The 23,513-nt window shown below is 41.6% G+C and overlaps 1 protein-coding gene and 1 long non-coding RNA gene across 4 annotated transcripts in view; one reads left to right on the top strand and one right to left on the bottom strand.

The window, feature by feature from the left end:
* The first annotated feature begins 128 nt into the window (after positions 1-128).
* LOC309529005 lies at positions 129-10,646 on the top strand. The gene is made up of 2 exons (XR_014218024.1): positions 129-239; positions 3,079-10,646. It is a non-coding gene; the product is annotated as an uncharacterized lncRNA (long non-coding RNA).
* FOXO3 (forkhead box O3) overlaps positions 5,273-23,513 on the bottom strand; it is a 122,454-nt gene continuing 104,213 nt past the window's right edge. Inside the window, exons 2-4 of one of the 3 annotated variants that reach the window (XR_014218005.1) lie at positions 21,632-23,071; positions 20,775-20,859; positions 5,273-10,963 (exon numbers count right to left, since the gene is read on the bottom strand). Coding sequence is in view for 2 of the 3 variants with exons in the window: in XM_082216642.1 (XP_082072768.1) it covers positions 21,668-23,071 (1,404 nt within the window). In the remaining variant the exon portion in view is untranslated. The remainder of the gene's footprint in view (positions 10,964-20,774; positions 20,860-21,631; positions 23,072-23,513) is intronic. The other 2 variants (XM_082216642.1, XM_082216643.1) reach the window with 2 other exon arrangements.

Here is a 23,513-nt window from a genome sequence, read left to right on the forward strand (position 1 = left end):
TGTATTTCCTTCCCCATCCCCTGCTTGCCCCAGAGTGTCCCAGTCCTGGCTACACCCCTTGCCAGGATCCTCTTCTCCCCCCCCCCCAATCATCCTGACAGCTGTTGAGAGACAGCTGAGGTTTTTTATGAACAATGTAATGCTGATGTACACACATCTGGCTTAGTGGCTCCATCATCATGCTGTTAACTGAATCGAGAAGCAAAGGAAGATGTCCAGAGAGGAAGATGTAACCCAAGGTATCTGTTTTGCATGTAGAATGTCAGGAATTTAACTGGTTGCCAAGGCGTGTTCATAAGCCTGGAAGGAATTAGTCCCACTCAGCAATTGGGCTGACCTTGACCTTTTTAAATGCTGTGGTGTTTGACCCATAGAAGCATGCTGTATTTTTTTAAAACAGTTCTTCAGTTTCTTACATAATAAAGATGGCTAGAAACTTCTTTTTTAAAAAAAACCGGAGGTTTTTATTTAGTTTTAAACAAGCAAATACACAATTTTAAGTTTGAACAGCCAAACTAATCTAGTTCAGTTGAAAAACTTGGATTTAAGCACTTTTGTCCTACTGACATCTATGAGTAACAACCTGATTCACAAACCAATTACGCTGGAATGCCCCGATTTAAATCAAATTAGTTCCATTGACGTAAATGGGTGTAAAGCTGGCTTACATCCAAGTGCTCTGGTTTAACTGGTTTATGGACTATAACCGGGATAATCTTAAATCAAAATATGCAGGGTTAAATTGCTTGTGAGGTCCAGCACGTGTCCAAAATACATTTATTTGGAAGTCTTATAATCAGGAAATATGTTTATTTAAAAGCCCATCTCCTGTTACAGATGAAGGGATCATTTTCCTGGAATTCATTGGCATTTGTGAGGACTAAATTAGCTCAAAAATCCAAAGACTCTGGGTTGTGGCTTCAAGTGTTGTCTTAACTTACATGGCAATGAGGAAATGTAGTGAAAAAATGCACAAAAGATTAGCATTGTCACCCTCAGACTGAAAAGTCAAAGTCCTCAAGCGAACTCATGAGTCATCAATCTACAGATTTTGCAACAAGTCTGTAGCTGACAGAGGTCAACTTCACAAAGCAGAGGGGCCAGCTCTTTGTGATTGTTGACCTGCTCTTGGGCAGAATACAATACTATAATTATTGCATATGATAATTGGCAAATTAGGGCCAAGTTACACTTGTAAACATGGAAACCGGGGGAATTGTGTGGTGAGGAAAAGCAGGCAGTTTGCATATGTTAGCCGGCCTTGCGTATTGGAACTGCAGTCCCAGGAATGTATACTTGGGAATAAGGCCGACTGACCTCAGAAGCAAATACTTTGGAATAAGTATACACAGGATTGGATTGTGTGAATATTTTCACTGGTTTTTTTTTAAGTGGTTAGAACTAGATGTACTCACATAAAATGTATAGGGGCCAGGATGCTAGTCCATCCCTCTTGAGGTGAATTCACATGCACCATCTTGAACACACAAACTTTACAGATCTCATCACAATGGACCATGTTTTTGTGTCACATGATAGCACCTCAAACAGGATGTTTTGCAAAAGAGCCAGCTGCACAGGCAATTCCCATGTTATCCAAGTCATCAAGGGCCGTATGTAAATCAGTATGGTGCACTGTTGCATTATATTCCTTCTAAATAATTCCTTGTCTCAGCCTTACTTTTGCTCAGCTATTTATAGATGGCTTTGGAGCAAAATCAAGTATCTGTTTGTGGCAATAGGTGCTCAATTTCATACATGCATCATTTTATTTGTATTCCACCTCTCCATAGTTAAAGCCATGCTCAAGGCAGCTTACAACATGGAAAAAGTATGTAATTATGAATATAACAAAAGTAGTCATAAGCAGTAAATAAAACATCAGATGGTAAACAACCAAATATAACAACTTCCACATAATCGGGGAGAGGTTTTGGTTTTTTTGCAGAACCTGTGTACTATAGTAGGGAACAGGTTGAATGTCCTTGAACCTGACCAGTACAGAACGGGAAAGTAGATTAACTTTCTGTGACCACACTGTATGGAAGAGTTTGGAAAGAAATTGTGGTTGAGATGCAAGTGCCATCAAGGTGTCATGACTCATTTCCTGTAACTCCCATTTCCCTTCTTCTGGATCATTAAGATTTTAGGTCTTTCCCCCCTCCCACCGTCCCAGTTTCAATTAAGATTGGGATGTTGTAATTTAATTTAGATCAGAAAGGGTACTTTCCCCTCCCATCTTAATTAAAGCCTTGTGGGAGGGGCAGATGCCCTAGCAGCTGATATCAGGAGTGGTTAGCCTTTTTCCACCTGAGGCTGCATTCAAGGTTTGGCCCTTCTTCCAAAGGCTGCATGCCAGTACACACAAAGCCACACATGAAGGTACACAACACATCCTCACCCACACCCAAACACCTTGGGGTAACAGGACCTTTCCTGGGTGTGGGACTGAGATTCACCACTACCAATTTCTGGAGGTGTATCATTTCTACCTCCAACCATATGCAATTAATGGTGCAGTTTTCGGGGTGGGCACTATCCCTGCATGGACGAATGATTGCTATATGTCCCTGGGATGAAGAGCTGGAATGGGGAAGAAAAGGGGAGCTTGCAATCAATTGGCTTTGTGAGTGGCAGGTTTGTCATCCTTGGCTCAAAGGATCTTGAATGAAGGCAGGTTGGAGTTAGAGACACACAATGTCATCAGAATACTTTATTCTACTAGGCCCTTGGTAGAACAAAGTGAAGCAGAAGGCACACCATTGGCTCCCCAGCTTTATTATTAGAGGGAATGTTGGGCTGTCATAACATCAGGGCCAGACTTCCATGGCATGAATAGCATGAATAGTTTCTAGAACCATCTAGCAACATCCCCTCCTTCCAATACCGGCACGGCAGCAAACACTTGGTTTTCATGATGCTGACAGCCTCTCTCTAGCCATTATTATCTGAACATCATCTCAATTCACTTGTGCTAACTTCCACTAGAAAGGAAGATAAATTAAGATAAAAGTGGTAAGGCTGAAGAAAGAATTGGAAGCTAACGATCCCATCCATCTACTAATTTGTCTCTTACAGACTATCTGATGAACCAAGAGGGTTCCATGGGCACAGACTCTTTCACATGCTTTCAACAGAAGAACTACTGCAGCCAAAGCTAGTTCCAGGTTTTGATGGGCACTTGGGAGACGCACTCTGCCTTGATGGTACAACTACCTCTTAGCTGTTTGGAGAGCAACATAGTAAAAGAGCTATGCTTCCCCTCCCACTTTCCATAAGCTATTCTACTTTACTCCTTCAGCAATGTTTCCTTCGGCTGCCCAACTTTTCAGGCTTTGATGCCAAAGGCTGTGCCAGTGTGTTCCGTTGCTGCTAGTCCAACACAGTATGAGCAGTAGGTAAGAAGTGAATTTCTGAAATGAGAGGCAGCCTGGTGTAGGATAACACAGGAGCAATTCCAACCCTAACTCTAGGCCAGCAGTTTATTGAGCTGTGGTATGAATCCTGCAGCTATCAGGGTATTGCCACAATAGTGCAGTGTAATTGATCCCATGTATCAATCCTACAGCCTAAACTGATCTGATGCAGCCATTGCCTAAATTGTATTGCATTTAATACCTGGCACACATCAAAGTTTGTGTCAGCTATGGAAGTACCTTAACCATTTTTATACCTTTTATGAGTCAATCAGTGACTCTAAAGCAAGGGGTCACCAAACTTTTTTGGCTCCATGGGCATTTTTGCTAACTGGAGACACTGGCATTGGCACCACACTACATCACTAACAAGCACACACTGCAATCTATTGTGTCAGCAACAATGGAATGCTTGTTTCAAGCCTGATTTCAGCAGGAAGAGGGGTGAGGACCCCACAGTCAAAGCCTCATGGAGTGCATGATGCCCATGGGCACCAGGTTGGTGAGCCCTGATCTAAAGCATCTTTATAATGCTAAGCATGGAGGAGGCTTCCAAGTTTCAAATAGAAAGTTTTTTTATCTTTCAAATGTAATAACTTGGTTGGTAGATTGGATTGTGACCCCTTATGAGGCAATAGTTAAATCTGAACAAAATTTGACTGGAGTTCCATTACACAGAATACTGTGGGAAACATACAAAAATAGATCTTTCATTCATATATATATATATATATGATTTTCTAATTTGTTAAGAATAGGTGGTTGATAGAAAAGACAACTCAATCCTAAATTCTCTTCACTGGAACCAATGCAGACATAATAGAAGAGAATCTTTTAAAGTTAAAAATGTGGGAAAATTACAATATTTTTAGATTTCATGGATTAATTAAGCACAGATATATGTTCATATTGAGACAGATGGTGGGAAGGAATCCTCTCTGTTTTGAATACTTCTGAATCTGTTCTAAACTGCAAGAACAGAGAAAAATGTCTAATCAAATCAGAAAAATGATTGAATTTGAGAAACTAATTTAAAGCAGATAAACAATTTTCCAGTTGCTATTGAACTATAATATGGGGCCAGAAAAAGTCAAGGATAAAATGGGCTCAGAACTTTGGGTGAAATACACCAAGAGATGTGTGGGGAAAGTTATGGTTATATGGACACAGGGCTTCTTTGAATTCATGAATAATGGGAAAACTGCTATAAAATAGTGAGTAGATGGTATATCACACCAGTAAAAATAAACTAAATACAAACAATTCCTCCACATGCTAGAAATGGCTAGAAATGCTAGAAAGTGGGACTTTCCCCACTTCTGATAGAAATATGAAACTACTGTGCAGAGGGTAGATCATAGTACATTTATAAAGAATCCTGGGATACAAAGTCCCATTACCTCCAGTTATGTTTCTTTTAAATTATCTAGAAGGGCCAGTGAAGGAAGAACACAAGGAAATGACTTATTTGTTGCAGCTGCAAGGACCTTATTCACAGCTTTGTGGAGATTGGCTACTACTCTGACAAGGAACAGCATAGTAAGATATGAGATTATGCAATGATGGCAAAATCAATCAATTATGTAAGATCAAAGGTGTATAATTATAGATGGGATACTTCATTGATTGTAAAGTGTATAGTTGACCTTTGAATATCATTAAGGGATTCTCTATGTTGTAAAATGAATGATAAAAGGAGACTATGTGGATATTGTTATTTTTCTTCATTTTTATTATTTTGTGGGGTGTTACTTAACTGAATACAATGTAAAAACCTATGATTTATTTTTAAAGAAACCTTACCCATTTGGATCCTTCTACAAAGACAACTTAATGAAGCAAAACCAGTCTGTATGTTTCAGCATAGAGATCCATTATGCTTTATTTACATGCGTCACAATTTCTTTTACAAACTAGATTACAATTGAGAATGGAATACATGAGGCAATATCTACTAACACCAAGTGGAGATAAGCTCTGCACTGCTATTTCATTTGCAAAGGGGTAAGATTTCAAAATCAAACTGACATCCAATCATTATGTAGTAAGGTAGTATATTCACCCATGTCAGCATTTGGTTTCACAAAAAGTCTCCATTGCGTTTGCAACAGTGCTGGCTTTCAAACGAAACTGCAAGGTAGCTTGTACGAAAAGTAAAAATTGTGCACCTCTTAGGAAAGATGGCCATGCACTAAGGCAGTGGATGGAATATTCTTCCAAAGTATGTGGTCTGACAGTGAAAGAAATAACCCAGATAAGACAGTTTTACAGATACTGTATACATATTTTGTCCATTCATGCAACTTTTTTTGGTTAAAAAAAGTTTCACACGTGAAGCCAAAATGTACAATACATTCCCCCTTCCCTCCCTAGTCCCTCCCCATAGCAAGTAAAAGTATCTGGTCCCCTCATCTGCTGGTATTTCCAATATACATCATGTATAGAAACTAGTGAATGAAGGTTGTTCGCCAAGCAATGATGTCATTTCGAAGAGATCAGCATTCCAACATTTGGTTCTTGAATACGGTGTGATATGACAGGCAGCAGTCTGGTAACCCATTATTACAGAAATTATTTCATCAAGAGTGAAATCAAAAAAGAAATGTGAAGTGTTCTAAAAACAGAATCCTATGAACTGGTCAATAGACAGTTAAAGAAATTGCCTACGCATCTATGCCAAATCCTTATTTAATGGACACAATTTCAATTTGTAATGAACTCATAATTCCAAAAATTAGGGTGACTAGGGCTAGTTACCTAACTGTTGTATTTTATAAGTATAATTCCAGAAACAATTCAACAACGCCTGCAAAGTTGCCCATAGACACAATATAACAACTGCAGCTTGTGCACCAATAATCATGCTCCTATACCATAGCATTTAAGGAAATGAAGGGTGAACTCATCAGGAATGCACCACTTTTCAATGCTCTGTAGGATTGAAGTGATCTTCACAATTGAACCCTTAGGTAGTGGATGATGGATAATTGGGATAGTGGATGGCTGGGAAGTTCAAATCACTTGCAGGTGCTCCAGGACTACTTCAAGGTAAGTAGGTTGAGGTTTGCATTTGAAAAATGTAGTATGGTGGCCAAAGGTTCCAAGCAATAATATTAGCCTCTGAATTTAGAAAATACGTGAATTTTTGGCACAGTACCCCATTCAGGTTTAACAGTAAACCATGGTTTAGTGAGTACTATGAGAATGAGCTGTGATGATCTGCGGGCTTGGATTCTTCCCCATCCCTTTCACATGCAAAAGAAAAAAAATACTGAAAGCTTCCACTTTCAAAAGCCACTTTTAAAAAGAGGGGTAGATATAGATATATATGATGCTACATCCAAATTCTGAAAACTGGTTTATTCTAACTGTGGCTTGTTTAAGCAAACCAGGGTTAAATTATTGTTTTGGATTCTGGTTTGTTGACTAACCACAGTCAATAAAATCAATTTCCTGAGTCTAGAAATATAATGGGACATTGCAGTTTATTCAAAAGGAAAAATGGAAGCTTTTAATCTTGCAGATAGAGAAGAAGGGTGTAGCAGTGTGAGAGCCTGAGACTCACTGAAACTTATAACACCAAACCATGGTTTTGTGTTACTTCTAAAGTGGTCTAGGATCTAACTAGAGGATTTTTCAGATCATGCTTTCCCCTAACATGGGATTCCTTTAGAGCAGCCTTTCTCAACCTGTGGGTCCCCAAGATGTTGTTGAACTACAACTCCCATCACCCCTAGCTAGCAAGGCCAGAGCTCGGGGATGATGGGAGTCGTAGTCCAACAACATCTGGGGACCCACAAGTTGAGAACTGCTGCTTTAGAGCCATGTAAATGCCATAGTCTGGCAAGCTTGAGAAATCATTGCTCATTCTAGTTTCCAGATAAAAGATGAGACACAGAGGCTACTTATGCTTATAAACTAGAATATAGTTGTTGGGACAATGTCTGAAGAGAAGGGTTTGTTGACTAGCCTTCCAGTTGAGAGCAGAAGTCAAATACTTGGAGTTGTGTATTGTGAGAGGCTTCAGGGACTAGCTATAGAGGAGGGCAAAAAATGGATTGACTGATAGACCTTTGTGGGCTCTTTTCAGATTTACATTCCTATGACTGAGTCCATAATGCAATGTACTACCAGTGAGACTTACTTCTGAGTAAGTATGCATAGAATCAGGCTACAAAGTGCTTAAATATAGCTTGATGGTGTTCACTGTGACTATCCTACGGTTGTCAATAGAAGCAAGTTGCCTGTAGCTTCAGTACCCTAATCTAACTAGCTTGCATTTAGGCTCTTTGTTTACTCAGAAGTCTCCCTTGGTTCAATGATGCATGCTCTTTACACATACTTTGGGATGACACAATTGTCTCCCAGCAATACCTCCAATAAAGTATAAAAGTTGAGGAACATAGGCAGCTGCCTTTGCAGAGCCGGGGCATTGGTTCATCTAGTTCAGTAGTGTTTACACAGAGTCTTTTCCAACCCTATAAGGAAATGCCAGGAATCTGGGACCTTCTGCATGTGAAGCACATGCTGAACCACTGATCTACCTATGGTCCAGGTGCTTGAGCTTCCTTGGAAGCCTGTCACTTGGGCATTATATAAACACATATGGGAGCTTAACAATGAGGATGGAAAGCTTATTGCAACCATTGAGCTGTGTCATCTCCAATAAGCGTACTTAGGATTATGGCCATGTAGTTTGATTCTATGCATGTTTACTCAAGTCCCCTGAAAAGTCCCCAATGATGGCAGGTGCTTAACTCTCTTCCACTGAAACAGGCTTAGTTGTGGACAGATTGCACACACAGTTTCTACTCTTTGTGTAAATTAATCACCTTACTAATATTAGAGCTTGCAAAATAAAGAATATACCTGTTTCTCTAATGAACTCCCTGAAATATTAAAGGAAATTCAACAGAAGTCAAATGAGGAAACCATAAAGCTTGCTGTGTACCAGGTTTTTTTATACAGACTTCCTGTTGAGAAGAAAGACAGAAACTTACAAATAAAATAAACTGTTAGTCACCAAACACATTGCTATACTTTGGGGGGGGGGAGGAAACCACAAAACAAAACAACAAAACACCCCAAAATGTCATTGTCAGCTGAATTCACATTTAATGATGTACCAGATACTCCTATGCAGTGAAGGCATGTGAGCAAAATTCTGAACTAGCTTTGGTAATAGGTACCTGTAACTGAGTCTCTCTAAAGAAAATGACACCTTCCTTAAGCCCCTGGAACAGATGACAATTTTACAGTGTTTTTTCTCTCGGGGAAGCCCTTTCCAATGTGGAGAACAAACACACACATTGGTTATTTCTGATTAAAGAAATATGATAAACTGGACCCTGCCATTGATAAATATACCACCTTAATTCTTAAAAAAATAGCCTGTATTTTTATTTTATTTTGCATTTTTTGGAAAATGATAAAAATCTTTTAACTATCTGGAAAGTTTATATTCTATGAGCTACTTAGAACCACGACAGCACAGAGTTTTCATAATTCAGTTTATGAACTGCATGATGGAGTTCACATGTTCATCTAGAGAATAGCGCAGCACAGTCATGAGGAAGAGGCTACAGTACGAAACAAAACTTCCATCATATAAGGAGCTGTAATTTCACCAATATTACTTCAAAGGGCTGGAAAAGAAGGAGCAATATGGGGCCCACAGATGTCTGTGTGCGTGTGTATAAGTGTGTGGGTGCTTGTGGGTGCCTACAAGTGTGGCGGCTGAAGGGAGTCACACCACAAAGTACATGGTTCATGTGCCAGTGGAAACTCATGCACTGAAACTTTGGGTTAAAATGCTAGCCTGTTCTCCTAACATTCATGCATAATGATCCGTTTCTGTACATAATAAAATATATTTATATATTTATATGCATTATGTCTTTTTTATGCCAAGAAAAGTTCTTCATATACCACTTTGGAGAAATCCTGTATATGTTGTCCTACCCAAAGTGTCTCCACACCACTTCCTGCCCCGCCCCACCTCAAAAAATTGAATCGTACCATTGGGTTTCCCTCTTTGCCCTTATCTTCCCCAAAAGGTATCAATAAAAAGTAATCAAACAGAGAGGACCTGCACAGCACCATACCTTTCAGTCATTATTACCATATAAATTTACAAAAGAAACCCATATAAGCAAAATATATAAAAACTACTTTGTTTTTCCCGTGGAATTTATCCAATTACAGTCTACGCTCCTATGAAAAGCTATCTGTATGTATTCCCCCACCCTGTCTGTCCTTCCTGCCTCTCCCTCTGCTTCTCTTCCTAGACTCGATGACACTTCAGAAGAAGGAAAGAATAATCAAGGAGAGGATGTAAAAATAATTACCAATGTAATAAATCATCCAAGTCCTGGATGATGCATATACATAAAACTCTCGTTTTCATGCAATATAGTCTTTTTTATTTTAGGTCTTTGTTGTTGCTGTTATTACTATTATTAATAAATTTAATCTGAAATTAAGCTGCTGCCTTCTAGGCTGTTAAGGACTAATTGTCTGGCAAGATGGCAACCAGGGCAGACCACTTACTCATTTTCAAGATCAGCCAGTTGCTAAATTGCCTGGGCAGGCCAAAATCACAATCACAATCACTGCAGCTGTTTTGGCAGAACTGCTAGGATTACGCACTAGGCCCGAGTCGATTTGACTAATAGCAAGCCAGTTATTGACTCATAAAACACTATGAATTTACCCCTCCTCCCCCCACCGCCTCATACCTTTCGAACACTGGTAAGGATGCAGCCTTGGTGGTGGCTAATTTTGTGAGGTAAAGTGTACCCTCTTGGTATTGAAAGGAAAGAAAGGAGTACCCTTAAATTTAAGCAAAGACTTTTGGGGTGGGGGGAAGGGTTCTGAATCAGAATCAACCAACTAAAAAATAAAATAAAAGCCCAAACCATATAACAAGCAAACATTAAAACCCCTCATAAACCACCTTTCAAATTCAAATAGTTGGTAGGTGCTATAAAGACTGAAATATTCAAGTGCTGTTGGTATTTTCAAGCCAAAATCCATTCGGCTTTTCAGTGTGCATATATTAGTCTGCATTTCATATTCATGAGGAATCGGCATGTGAAAAGGAACAATTTAAAGCATTTCACGGGTGGGGGGGGAGGGAGAATACTCACACCTTAAGAGGGGTAGGGGAAACCCTGAAAAATAAAAGCCAACCGAAAGCATCCTGCAACCCATAAACGTATTGGAACCCCATATACTGATTGACAAATAAACTATTGTAAAGGCTACACAGTGTGTTCTGAAACAGGGTGGTGGCTGAACCAACATATCCTCAAGTTGGTGGTGGGACATCCCATAAAAGGAAGATTTTGCATACTTCAGAATGAGTTCAATTCCAGACACGGCGGTTCATCACTCTGGTTCCGGGGCTCTTTAACAGTCTCTGTTTTGTTAGGAAAATAATGCAGGGTTCACAAAGGTTATAAGCTGTAAACGGTATCCCTGTCCTTGCTGACAGTTGATTTGGCAAAGTTTTTCCCCCCCTCTAGCTCTCGTGTCAGATGAAGGGCCTGGAAGGGAAAAAAAAGCAAGACAAAACAGCATCAGTAAATGTCCGCAACCTGTCAAAAGAGGCAGATAACTGGAAACATTGGCTTTTTAGACAGTTTAGCATTGTCCTGTGGAGACCTGCATTTGTTATGCTACATATCCCTTTACCTGAAAGGTGTGTCACTACAGAGAATGGCATTCTATCCAAGTCCACCCCCAGTCCACTCCATTACAATTCCACCTTAAAGGAAATCCAAAATGTTGAGTTGTAGGAACACAGAAAACGACCTTATGCCAACTCAGACCACAGGTGTATCTAGCTCAGTGTTGTCTGTGCTGATTGGCATCTCCAGGGTTCCTTTCAGTCTTTCCCAGTTCTGGAGATGCTAGGGATCAAGAACCATGCAAAGCACTTATGCTATACTATCCCTGTTGATGGCAAAAACACATGCAGAGCACTAGACAGGTGAGATATCCTCAATGTCACTCCTTTTCTATGTTATCTTTCTGGAGTGCATACACAGAGTAGCTTTGGGTGTTACGTAAAATAATGTAATCATGCTTTTTCACACAGTTCCAATGTCTATAGAGAAAGCACTGCTCCCACACCTATCATGGAAGTTCAGGGGAGCTTGGAGAATGACAAAAATATTGTGTGTTTTACGGCAATCAAAACTAGCTTATCCTTAATCTTGACACTGCCAAGCATTTTATGAACAAGCAATTGGATAGATCAACACATTTACTTTTCCCCCCATTTGTTGTAAAGTCAACATTAGGATCACAGGCATCAGAGTGTTTGGCTGGCTAGCAGGCATCTCGCCTAGTAAATCTGTCTCGATGGTCAGTATACGGATATTTGCTGACACTCAGCCAGCCTTTGAATCTCGTAATGCAACCTGAGCAACGGAGTATGTGAACACAACTGCTAATTCTTCTAGGGCTCATGCACACGTGTGGCTTAGTCCAGGGCAGCAGATCAGTCACGTAGTCTCCAGTTATTTGGGGAATCTTTGATGCTTAATCCCTTGCAACTCCTACCTCGTTAAGGAGGTATAAATAAATCCTTGGTACCCGATTTACAAAATTCCACTGATATCATTTGGTTGCCTGGCCTCTATTTGAAGTTCTCTTGGATCAGAACAAAAGAGAACAAAAGCTGACTGTTTTGATTACCATCCTGTGTGCTGCCTAACAAGAACAACGAGGAATGCTAAGAAGAAACAACAAGCCCACAAAGTGTGGATTTAAGATGCAAGTATGGTGAAAGGGAACACAGGGCACCTGCAACGTTATCAAGTTGTGTGGAAGAAGGGATTTCAGCATGTGCAACATTTCTCATTTCATCAGCGTACGGAATCCCTGTCTACTTTCTCATTCTGCCCCCCCCCCAGCTAGATATGCTTAGTACAGGGGTGGAGAACCTCAGGCCTTGGGGGCCCTGGCCACTGCAGGACTCTCTGTCTGGGGCTTGGAACTCCCCTCAGCACCCTCACCAGTCCTGCTCTGCACCCCCAGAGTGCTTTTGCCTGAATGGAATGTGACAATGCCTCTTGCTTGTCCAACTAGAGAGAGCAGTGTGTGTGTGGTGGAAGGGTATAGAAACCTCTGGCTTTTGCACGGCTGCAGTGTAGCCTACTGTAAAGAGGTGTGAATCACAACTATTGCTTCTTCACTCATTTTTGTCTCTGACCCCTCTCATCAACAGGCAGGCAGCTCCTGGAAAATTGCCCACAAGGGGGTGCAGCCTTCCGGCTGAAATAGGTTCCCCACCTCGTTTAGAAAAAGCATGGCCTGTCCCAGTGGATGGAACTACAGCAAGAACAAAGGGTCAAAACCTGTTAACATATGGAAGAACTCACCCTGTTACTTGGTTAACTGAACTGGATTGCTTCATTGACTCTGGCTCCCTAAAATGCCTTGGGTAATGGCTAGAAAACTAGGAAATTGTTTTTGGGGTGGCAAGAAGGCTGAACGTCTCTTTCTTTACCCCCTAGGGGCAGAGTGTAGCAAGTGCTGGCTTCCCTCCTTCATAGGCTAAGGGGGAGGAGTAATGTTCTACTTGCCCGAGTAGGTGTGGATAACTCAACCACCACCATTTCCTTGTCCCCAAGAAGTTTCTTTAGTGAAGGATATGGCAGCTGTCAGCCAGCCAGCCAGCCAGCCAGCCAGCCAGCCAGCCAGCCAGCCAACCAACCAACCAACCAACAAACAAACACAACTACTACAGATGCACCTATTAGTGGGCCAGCTAAGTAGTACACGTCTCTCTTTCCCAAAGACAAAGTGGGGAAACAGGAAGGGAAGAAGCTGTCGCTTGTCATACCACACATCATAAGGCAAAGAAAGAGATGCAGGGCTTTCTCTTCTCCTGCCCCAAACCAATCACCCAATTTTCAGCTCATTGCTGAAAACTGGCAAAATGCTCTCTCACAATTTGATCCCTGTGAATGAGGTGTATGGGGTATTTATTTATTTTTCAACTGCCCCAGCATGAAGAGAAACTGATTTTCTCTTCACTTGATTTTGCACTTGTGCAAGACGAATGCCTCGCAAGACGGAAAACTCGCTAGACGAAAGGGTTTTGCGGTTTTTGAGCTGCTTCGCAAGACGAATTTCCCTATGGGCTTGCTTCGCAAGACGAAAAACGAAAACGTCTTGCAAGTTTGTTTCCTTTTTCTTAGCACCGTTAATACAGTTGCGACTTGCCTTCGAGGAGCAACTCATAGAATGTGGTGTGGTAGCCTTTTTTGAGGTTTTTGAAGACTTTGGTAATTTTTGAAGCTTTTCCAAAACTTCTTTTAAACTTTTAAAACTTTTGGGGGGGGGGTTTGGATTTTGGGTTGCGGTGTTTGGAATTCAAGGACTTGGTGTTAGGGAGGGGTTTGCAAGAATCTGGAAGCTTGTGTTTTTTTCTGCATTTTTATGATTTTCTGTGACCATTGGGCCACTCTGCTGTTTTTGTAAAAAAAAAATCTGGATTTGAATTTATGTGTGGTGGGTGGCTGGGGAAACAGTTGAGGAGGGGTTTGCAAGAATCTGGAAGCTTGTGTGTGTTTTTTTCTGCATTTTTATGATTTTCTGTGACCATTGGGCCACTCTGCTGTTGTTTTTTTAAAAAACATGGATTTGAATTTTTGTGTGGTGGGTGACTGGGGGAACAGTTGAAGAGGGGTTTGCAAGAATCTGGAAGCTTGTTTTTTCTGCATTTTTATTATTTTCTGTGACCATTGGGCCATTGTGGTGTAGTGGTTAAGAGCGGTAGTCACGTAATCTGGGGAACCGGGTTTGCGTCTCCGCTCCTCCACGTGCAGCTGCTGGGTGACCTTGGGCCAGTCACACTTCTCTGAAGTCTCTCAGCCCCACTCACCTCACAGAGTGTTTGTTGTGGGGGAGGAAGGGAAAGGAGAATGTTAGCCGCTTTGAGACTCCTGAAGGGGAGTGAAAGGCGGGATATCAAATCCAAACTCTTCTTCTTCTTCTACTCTGCTGTTGTTGTTTTTTAAAAATCTGGATATGAATTTCTGTGTGGTGGGTGGCTGGGGGAACAGTTGAGGAGGGGGTTCTTCAGCAAGAAGCAAAGAGTGGAAGAGGAACCTTCTTCAAGTTGTCCCCCAGAGTCTTAGAAAATGGACTGTACACTTTGTTGATTTTTAAATGTTTTTCTGTCACGTTTAGAAACTTAATTTATTGTCCCTTCAATTTTTGAAATGCTCTTTACAGTATGTGTGACTTTAAAGAGCACTTAATAAACTCTTGTTGTACCAAATTTGGCTTTGTTTGGCCTTTTTTGACCATAGGAATGCATTAATTGAATTTCAATGCATTCCTATGGGATTTCGTGCTTCGCAAGACGAAAAATTCGCTAGACGAAAAAACTCGCGGAACGAATTAATTTCGTCTTGCGAGGCACCACTGTACTGCAGACAGCTGCTTTGTATAATTTCATACTGCTGTTCAGTGGGGTTAGTTCACACGTTCCTCTGCCAATTGTCAGGGGGCTGACAATTTCACCCAGGATTATTTACTCTGGCTAGCAGAGAAGCTCCTTAGAGTCTCAGTCAGTTACTTGCTGGAAATGCCAAGGATTGAACTAGGATCTTCTCCATGAAAATTTGCATGCTCCACCCCTGAGCAAACCTTCCCTCTTTTATGAGGGAGAGAATTCAAATTGCATTCATGACTGGCAGCTGGATGGGGAATGGATTCCATTGAAAAGCATTGGCTTGGATCTTAAGATAAGCAAACTCTATCAGTTTCTACTCCTGTCCCAGCAAGGTGTCTTATTCAGAACCAGACCATTGGTCCATCTGGCTCAGCAATGTTTAAACAGACTGACCATGGCTCTTCCAGATTCCCGACAGTGGTCTTCACAAGTCCTACTTAGAGATATTGGGAATTGAAATAGGGACGTTCTGCTGCAGATGGTCGTCATCTGAGCTATGTCCTTCTCCTGCTTCCAGGTTCTGCTCCCTGCCTCCCCCAAGGAGGCATAAGGCTCCACTCATACCTCAACAGGGTTCCTCCTCCACTGCCTGGGCACCACCTGCTTATCTCCAAAGCTCTTTTTTTCTGGTCTCTCAGTTTAAGAATCTCAAAAGACATGGGAATGGTAATAAGAACTAGTGTTTAGATTTTCTCCACTGCAACACTTTGTAAAGTAAAACAGATAAGGGTTGTTGGCGAACAAGATAAATAGGGACTCATTTGAAAAGAAATGTACTTTTGTCAATCAGTACAGGTTAAAGGCTGATTCACAAGGCCAGTCCACAGCACTTGGCCTGAGGTCTTATGAACTGGCTTGCAGAGTGTTTTCTGGTGCTTTATAACAAGCTTTATAATTAGCGGCACTTTATGTTGCTAGGTGACAACTTTGTTGATTTAAAATAATAATAATAAACAAAGAACTATTATAATCAAGTTAACTTTCCATCAAAGGCAAAAAAAGTACGAAAGTGGATAGCAAACTGTGGCACCCCCCCCCTTCCAGCCCAGTCTGCTTTGCCCTAAAACAGGGGTCTGCAACCCGTGGCTCTGGAGCCACATGTGGCTCTTTTACACCTTTTACATCTGCTCCGGGGCAGATACTAGCGAGGGGAGGAGGCGCACTGTGTGCCCCGACACTCCCCACTGTGGCGGGCGCTGTACTGGCTGTGACGTCGCATGGGCGCGGTGCGTGCGTTAGTCACGCACCGTCCCGACATCACCTTCCCGCCCGCTGTCAGATTGGACATTAAGGTAAGAAACAATATATGCAGTGTTATATTTGTTTTAAATGTCGCAGTGGTTTTGCGGCTCCCAGTTGTTTTTTTCTTCGGAAATGGGTCCAAGTGGCTCTTTTTGTCTTAAAGGTTGCAGACCCCTGCCCTAAAATAACTTTTCTGGTTATTCCACCTTTATATTGCTTGGACTGAAAAGTCTTTTTATTTGCTACTGTCTAACCTCATTCCACCACTGTTAGCTTAGAATTGAATTCCCCAAGCTCTGACCTCAGCTGAAGTGGGAAGAGAGAAGCCCATAAGTATTACCTAATGCAGATTACTGAACCCATTGGGTTCCCACAGGTGTTAATTATGCTGTGCTGGAAATTTCTCCAGAATGGGAAAGGTGACGCACTGACGTTTCCCCAAGTGCAAGGTACAGTAAATGTGTCACTGGTGAACCTGAATTTGAGCTAATCAACAGGGAAGCCATAACATTCCATCCAATATAAACATTTAGAAAAAGGAGAATATTGATGTGTGGAGTGAAGCAATGAATGAAGTACAATGATCACTGTGTGATCCAAAAATGATTTAAGCTGGCTTATCTAGAGATGCCAAGGCCCTGAAAAACCCAGCAAATTGTGTGTGTTAATGCCCCCATCTTTTCCCAGGCCTTCACACATCTAAGTATATATAAATCATGGATTGTGCTGTATAGGTATAATATTATTGCTAACTGCTACTCCAGAGCAGCCCTACTTAATACAATACCGTTACCCATGAAAAGGATTTCAGCTTTATTCTTTGTAGGTCACAGATGTGTCTGAATCATGAATTGGATTTTAACATCTGAGTTGCCATCAGCTGATAGGATGCTTTTAAACAAGCACAGAAATAAAACAATGCTTTGGGTGACAACCTGTTACAAATTACTCCCAAGGCTTACAAGGAATTTTCAAGTTAAGGTAAAGCAGCAATATTTATGTCTGGTGACCTGAAGGTAAGATAGTTGGATCTAGTTATCCCTGCATTAAAAGAAGAACTCATTCACTCATTCCCTTGGTGGGGGGAACACTCCTCTAACCCCCCAGAGCAGATATTGGGGGGCATAGGAGGCTGGGGGGAGTATCAGCAAAAATTACCTTCTTTCTACTGCCTGTGGGATCATCCAGTTTGTTCCTTTCTGCACAACTCAGGTTCCAACAAATTATTTTCAAAGCCAATATGGCTCTCTTCTGGCTCAGATATAATTTTTTTTAAAAAAATTGGTGCCTATTCAGGACAATCTATTTTCCAATAATATTTTACATATTTAGGTATACAGTGGTACCTCGGTTTAAGAACAGCCCTGTTTACGGTTTACGAACTCCGCAAAACCAGAAGTAGTGTCCAGGTTTGCAAACTTTACATCAGTCTACGAATGGAATCCGAATGGTGTAAGGGCACCGGCGGCGGGAGGCCTCGTTAGGGAAAGTGCACCTCGGTTTAAGAATGGTTTCGGTTTAAGAACAGAGTTCCGGAATGGATTAAGTTCGTAAACTGAGATACCACTATAATTCAATGTGGCCTGATTAAATGTAGTGTGAACCTCGTACGGGTTCATATTCCAACATCGTCGTAGATTTACTGGGTGCCCTCGGGCAAGTCAATCTCTCCCAGCTTTCGTTTCCTATCCACAATAATTTGGGAACATGATCGATGTCCCTTATACAGATGTTGTGAAGATGAATGATGATGGCAAACTAATGTGCACAACTACCCACATTTATAACACAGAAAAGATGGATATTAAAGATTGAAGGGAAAATCCTAGTAGCCCAGTTTAAATGGATTGCCTATTGGCCTGTGGAGAGGATACATATTTAAACACTAAGTGCTTGATAAGAGATACAAAGTTGGGGAAATCCCTTAGAGCAGGCATGGCCAAACTTGGCCCTCCAGCTCTTTTGGGACTCCTATTCCCATCATCCCTGACCACTGGTCCTGCTAGCTAGGGATGATGGGAGTTGTAGTCCCAAAACAGCTGGAGGGCCAAGTTTGGCCATGTCTGCCTTAGAGCTTCTTTGCAGCCAAGAGCATTTCACTTGGCATCACTATACCTAATGCAACAATAATCTCAGTAATAGCCTACAGAATTAGCTTTAATGCATTCTAATTTGTCACTCCACAGGAAACAGAAAATATCCTTTCCGTGACGTGTACTCACAGGACTATTGCTCTTCCTCAGTTATACTGTGAAAGTGAGCAACTTTATTATGATTAAAACAACCTTTCCTGCAGTGGAGCATTCTCATTTTCTAATGTTGTTATATAAATACAATGGGTCAGGAAGCCAAGACAAACCATTCAGAAGGAGTCAACACTGTGGTGATGTGTCACAGCAAAAGCAAAAAATATCTAAGATTGCTAACAACAATACACAGCTCAAAAGGGAGAGTGTAATAGAAGGTATTCCCATAAATCAAATGCCTTCTCCTCTAGTTAGATTACTTCACCATGAAGATTGGGAAAATGGGATTTTTAAAACAAGCAAAGAGATGGAGGAGGAAGGCAACGGCAGCAGAATTCAACTTAAAATCAAGTATATAGACCAACCTTCTCCTTTCCACCCCTCAACCCAAATCCCTTGGGAAAGACATTTCCCCTTTTTGGAAACTGAATTCATCTCATCTCTACAAGGCAAGAGTTAACCTGAAGTAGTTTTCCAATTGATGTGCTGCCATTATGGAACATTAACCCCAATCTATAGCTGATATCAGTCTGAGTTTGTAGCATAGTCTATAATACTGAGTGGCAAATTTCATAGTGAGCCTCCCTAAGCCAAGGAAATAATAACTGAACATCTCCAGCTATTTCTAAATTAAAAGATTATTCAGCTTCCAGTCCTTACTTTTGAGGACAGGAAGATCAAATGGAAATCAGAATAAGATTGATGACAATGGCTCATAAAAAGGGGAAAGGCCTACATACAGTAATAAGTGGAAGATTATTCCAGTGATCTAGACCCTTTAATAATGGATCTTACCACAAACAAACCACAGATCACATTTTGCTGGGACAATGCGCGTCTTAATTTGTGAAATTAAAAATTCAGTTATGCCAAGGCTAGAATATTTTGGTCCATAGGCAAGAACTTTCTCATTACTTTATTGACCAATGAAAACCATAGACAAGCCAGCACTTTGTTTTCTAGCCTTTTGATGCTTGACTATTAATATAACGATCCAAATACTTCAAACTCAATCCCTACCCATACATCATCTCCTATTAGAACTGAAGTTTCACAAAACACTCATTTTAAGAAAGCAATATGGTTTAGGGTCCTCACCCAGAGAGGCTACCAATATGCTAAATACAACAAGTTGCTGTGTTTCCTAACATGTTCCTCCACCAAACCTGATCCATCCATTCTTGGATAGAGTCCAATTGTCTATGGAGGAATGGGCAGCAGGCACAGAGTTCACATTCAGTGCATGGAAACAATGAAAGATCTCCAGGTGAAAGCATGACCGCCCCAGTCTGGGTTTATTTTATGTTAAACTATGCCTTTTTTTAAATAGACCTGCAGGATTCAAGAAAGCAACCCTGATTGCTATAAAAAGGCAAATCATAAAAAACCTTGCAGATTCCAAGCATACTGGGTAAGAGGAATTCGGGATCTAAAGCTAAACAGAATGTAGTGCTCACGGAAACATTGATTCATAGAAAGAAGAAAAAGCAACTCGAAAAAAGTCACTCTCTGCACTTCCTAACACTATTGATACAAGAAGCAATGTGCCAGGAAGTCCACCTGATGCTGCTCTGTGTGTTCTAAAAATACCAAGCAATGCTGTCATCTTGTGAGAGTGTGGTATCCCATAATTTTGGCATCTGTAGGAACAGCTAGTTTCCAATTATCCTTGCTGAATCACATGAATAGCATAATGGCCTTTAAAAAGCAGACAGAAAAATCTCAACTGATGGCCCATTATTGTATTACATTATATTACGTTGCATTATGCCAGGCATCCACAGATCCACTCACCTGCTTGCCAGAGGCAAGTGTCCTCAGGCCTCTGCTGAGCTGGATGCCCAACAGTATATAGATCACCTCCCCCAAACTCTCGTTTGTGCTGCATGTGCAGAAGGTAATACACAGTGAGAGTCTCTTCAGAGCAGTGGAAGAGACGCCTTGCCGAGCATAACTTCCCCAAATCCAATGCAAATAATGCAAGACTCTACCTCTCCCCAAGCCTTCTGGATGTACCAAAGGACCCAATGGAGGGAATGTGTATGGTTTTATTTGGGGAAATGGCACAGAGGGAAGGACTATTTTTCTCCTGTGGCCAAGGCCCTGATCCAATTCAGGGTCCTGCTTTCAATTTTCTTTATCAAAACTGTGGGAGATCCTAATTATCAGCCTTCAACGTGATATCTACTTTGGCCCTCAAAGGTCCTGTTTTTGAAGGTATCTCTTTCTGAAAAACATTCTCTATTATTTCAGACTAAATAGAGTTACATTGGACACAATGGATGTCGCTTTCACAGGATACTCATATATTTTTTTATTTTGTGGGCAGTAAATGCCTTTGAGGGAGATTATTTTAACACACATAAATTCTCAAAAAGCCGCTTCACTCCCTTGTACTATCTTCTGTTGTGGCTTTCAAGTGTCAATTGTTCAGAATTTCTCTGTTGTGCTACAGGTGACATGAGAGAATGTGGAAGCAGATCTGCAACAACACAAACAAGCTACCATGAGATTGTTGCTGTTCATCACCCTGAAAAATTTAGGCCTTTAATTATTTGATCATTAACTATCATCCACATTACGAAAGGAACATGTAGCTTTCTCTATTGCCTGTTTTGTTGATAACATCATTCATTTTTCTCACCATGTGCAATTCAGGGCAAACCGACGTGAGAAAAACAAAACATATAAGAAAGTAACTTGTGTGCCAATTCACACAACTCTATGTGGTACAGTTATTCTGGTGGGAGCAGAACGGGGCGGGGGGTGGGGGTGGAGAGAATATCATGGACAGCAGATACAACATGTATCAAACCATCACTAAACAGAATAGTTTTACTATCTGAGGATGTATTGCTACATTGTCATTATGAGCTATATGAGAGGAACTATAGGTTCAAAGGTTCAAAATGCCTCTGTGTCAAAACCCTCTCTCAACAGACTATGGTCCCCACCACCAGCATCATACACTTGGGAGCTGATCATGTGTAGAAGAAGAATATCACTGTACATCTGTTAATAAGATGTCCTTATAGTGATCACCTTGTAGGAGAGTAAACCTGAACCAGCTCTTAGTCACAGCTATGATAAGCACATAATTGGAATACATAGCATTGCTACCTACTCATCAGCACCCCACTTTGGTTTATGGAGTTTGTTGTAAAAGGCTGTATTTTACATAAACCATATGTGTATATGGTAAGGGCACTGCCTAGTGAGATCTAATAAATGACAACGGACTAAACATCGCTAACCTGCTTTGCCCATTTCCCCCTCTTTGCATAAATCCTTCAGCCTGGAACCCAACTTTGTGACGAAGCTTGCTTAGCACCAGTGAAGTTTCCCACATTCAGAGTGACAACATTCTGGGCTGAGATGAGGGAATCAAAGTTAAAATCCAACCCATCTGCATCCATGAGTTCGCTGCGGATAATGGACTCCATATCACATTCCAAGCTCCCGTTGAAAATATCCAGGTCCAAATCACTGGGGAATTTATCATGCCCCATGACTGGAAGGCTCACGCTGCTGGAGTACAAAGAAGAGCCTGAGAGTGAGTCAGAAAGCGATTGCATAGACTGGTTGGCAGGTGACTGTTGCTGGTGTTTTGTCGACCCAACGTTGCTTGTGTCACTTAAGCCCATAGTACCGACGGAATTCGACAAGGCACGACTGCCACCGAGAGAGGAATTCTGGGACTGGTGCTGGTGGTGGAGCAGATTCTGGTTGACTAAACTCCCCTGGCTTGGCTGGGCAGCAAACGACATCATGGGATCATTCCGGAGCATAATATTCCTGCGTACGTTATGGGCAGACACAGCTGTGCTAGCTTGTGACATGAGTGGATCGGACTGAGTCATCATGACATCGCTGTGGCTATGCGAATCCGAAGCCAGCAGATCCTGCAGTGTTTGGTTATTGTAATGCGAAATGGAAGAAAATGTAGCTTGCTTGTTCTCTTGGATGGTTTGCATGGGAGACTGACGGAGGGAATTCAGAGATGATGGTCCAAACACAGCGTTGTTGAAACTATTCGATGGAGAACCAAGACCTGAACCTTTGGAGCCGTATGGAAAACTTGAGCTTCTTTGCATGAGTCCCCCTGTGGGCGACTGCTGGGAAGAGGGGAGGGTTATATTGTCCAAAAGATCATCCATAAGATTGTCTGTCAGACCATCGTTCAAGTTCATGGTGCCCGCCATATCAGTCAACCTTGGCAGCTCAACACTGCCAGGTTTATTTACTGAGGGAGACATGCTGGGTGGACTACTATACAGCATAGGGGAAAGTGGAGCATCATCATCCTGAACCTCATCTAGCTCAGTGCTGGCCAGTATTGGTGACAAGCGGCCACTTATTGTACTGGCATTTGAATTTGTACGAGACCGGAAATCTGTCCAGGCGTCTAGCTCATCACTGCTGCGTGAGGTTGGGCTACCTGGCCACTTGGAGAGCTGGGAGGGGCTGTCTTCGCTTGTTTCCTGTGCAGCTTGCAGTGCTGCCTTCTTCTTAGCTGCTCGTCCTCGGCTCTTGGTGTACTTGTTGCTGTTATCCATCGAAACAGCACGTCTCCGTGGCGCTTTCCCACCTTTCCCACCGTCAGGGTTGATCATCCACCACGAACTTTTCCCAGTTCCTTCATTCTGTACCCTGATGAATCGACTATGAAGAGACAAGTTGTGCCTGATCGAGTTCTGCAAGAGCCACAAAAAACAAAACAAACAAAAAACAAGGAAATTTAGAATAGGGGCAAATTTCCTTTGTCCATCTCAACAATCTAAAAATAACATGGAAAATAATAAGAAAAATTACTAATTCTACTACTACATCTACTATCAGCATTTACTTACTGCTAACAGTGTGCTTAGGAACACTGAATTAATGTGGTCCATTCCTAAAGAGCAGGGCTGGCTGACCTGTGACCCTCCAGATGTTGTTGGACTACAACTCCTATCAGCCCCACCCAGCATGGCCAGTGGTCAGGGATGCTGGCATCTGGAGTGACCATGCTGGCTGAGGCTGCTGGGAGTTGTAGTCCAATGACATCTGGAGGGTCACAGGTTAGCTAGACCTGCTGTAGGGTTATCATGATTCTTTGGATCAGAGATGTTCCCGGGAAAAGTGTATTTAGCACTG

Source organism: Podarcis vaucheri, assembly GCF_965113315.1.
Source record: "Podarcis vaucheri genome assembly, chromosome: 3".
In the NCBI taxonomy this organism is placed as follows: Eukaryota; Metazoa; Chordata; class Lepidosauria; order Squamata; family Lacertidae; genus Podarcis; species Podarcis vaucheri.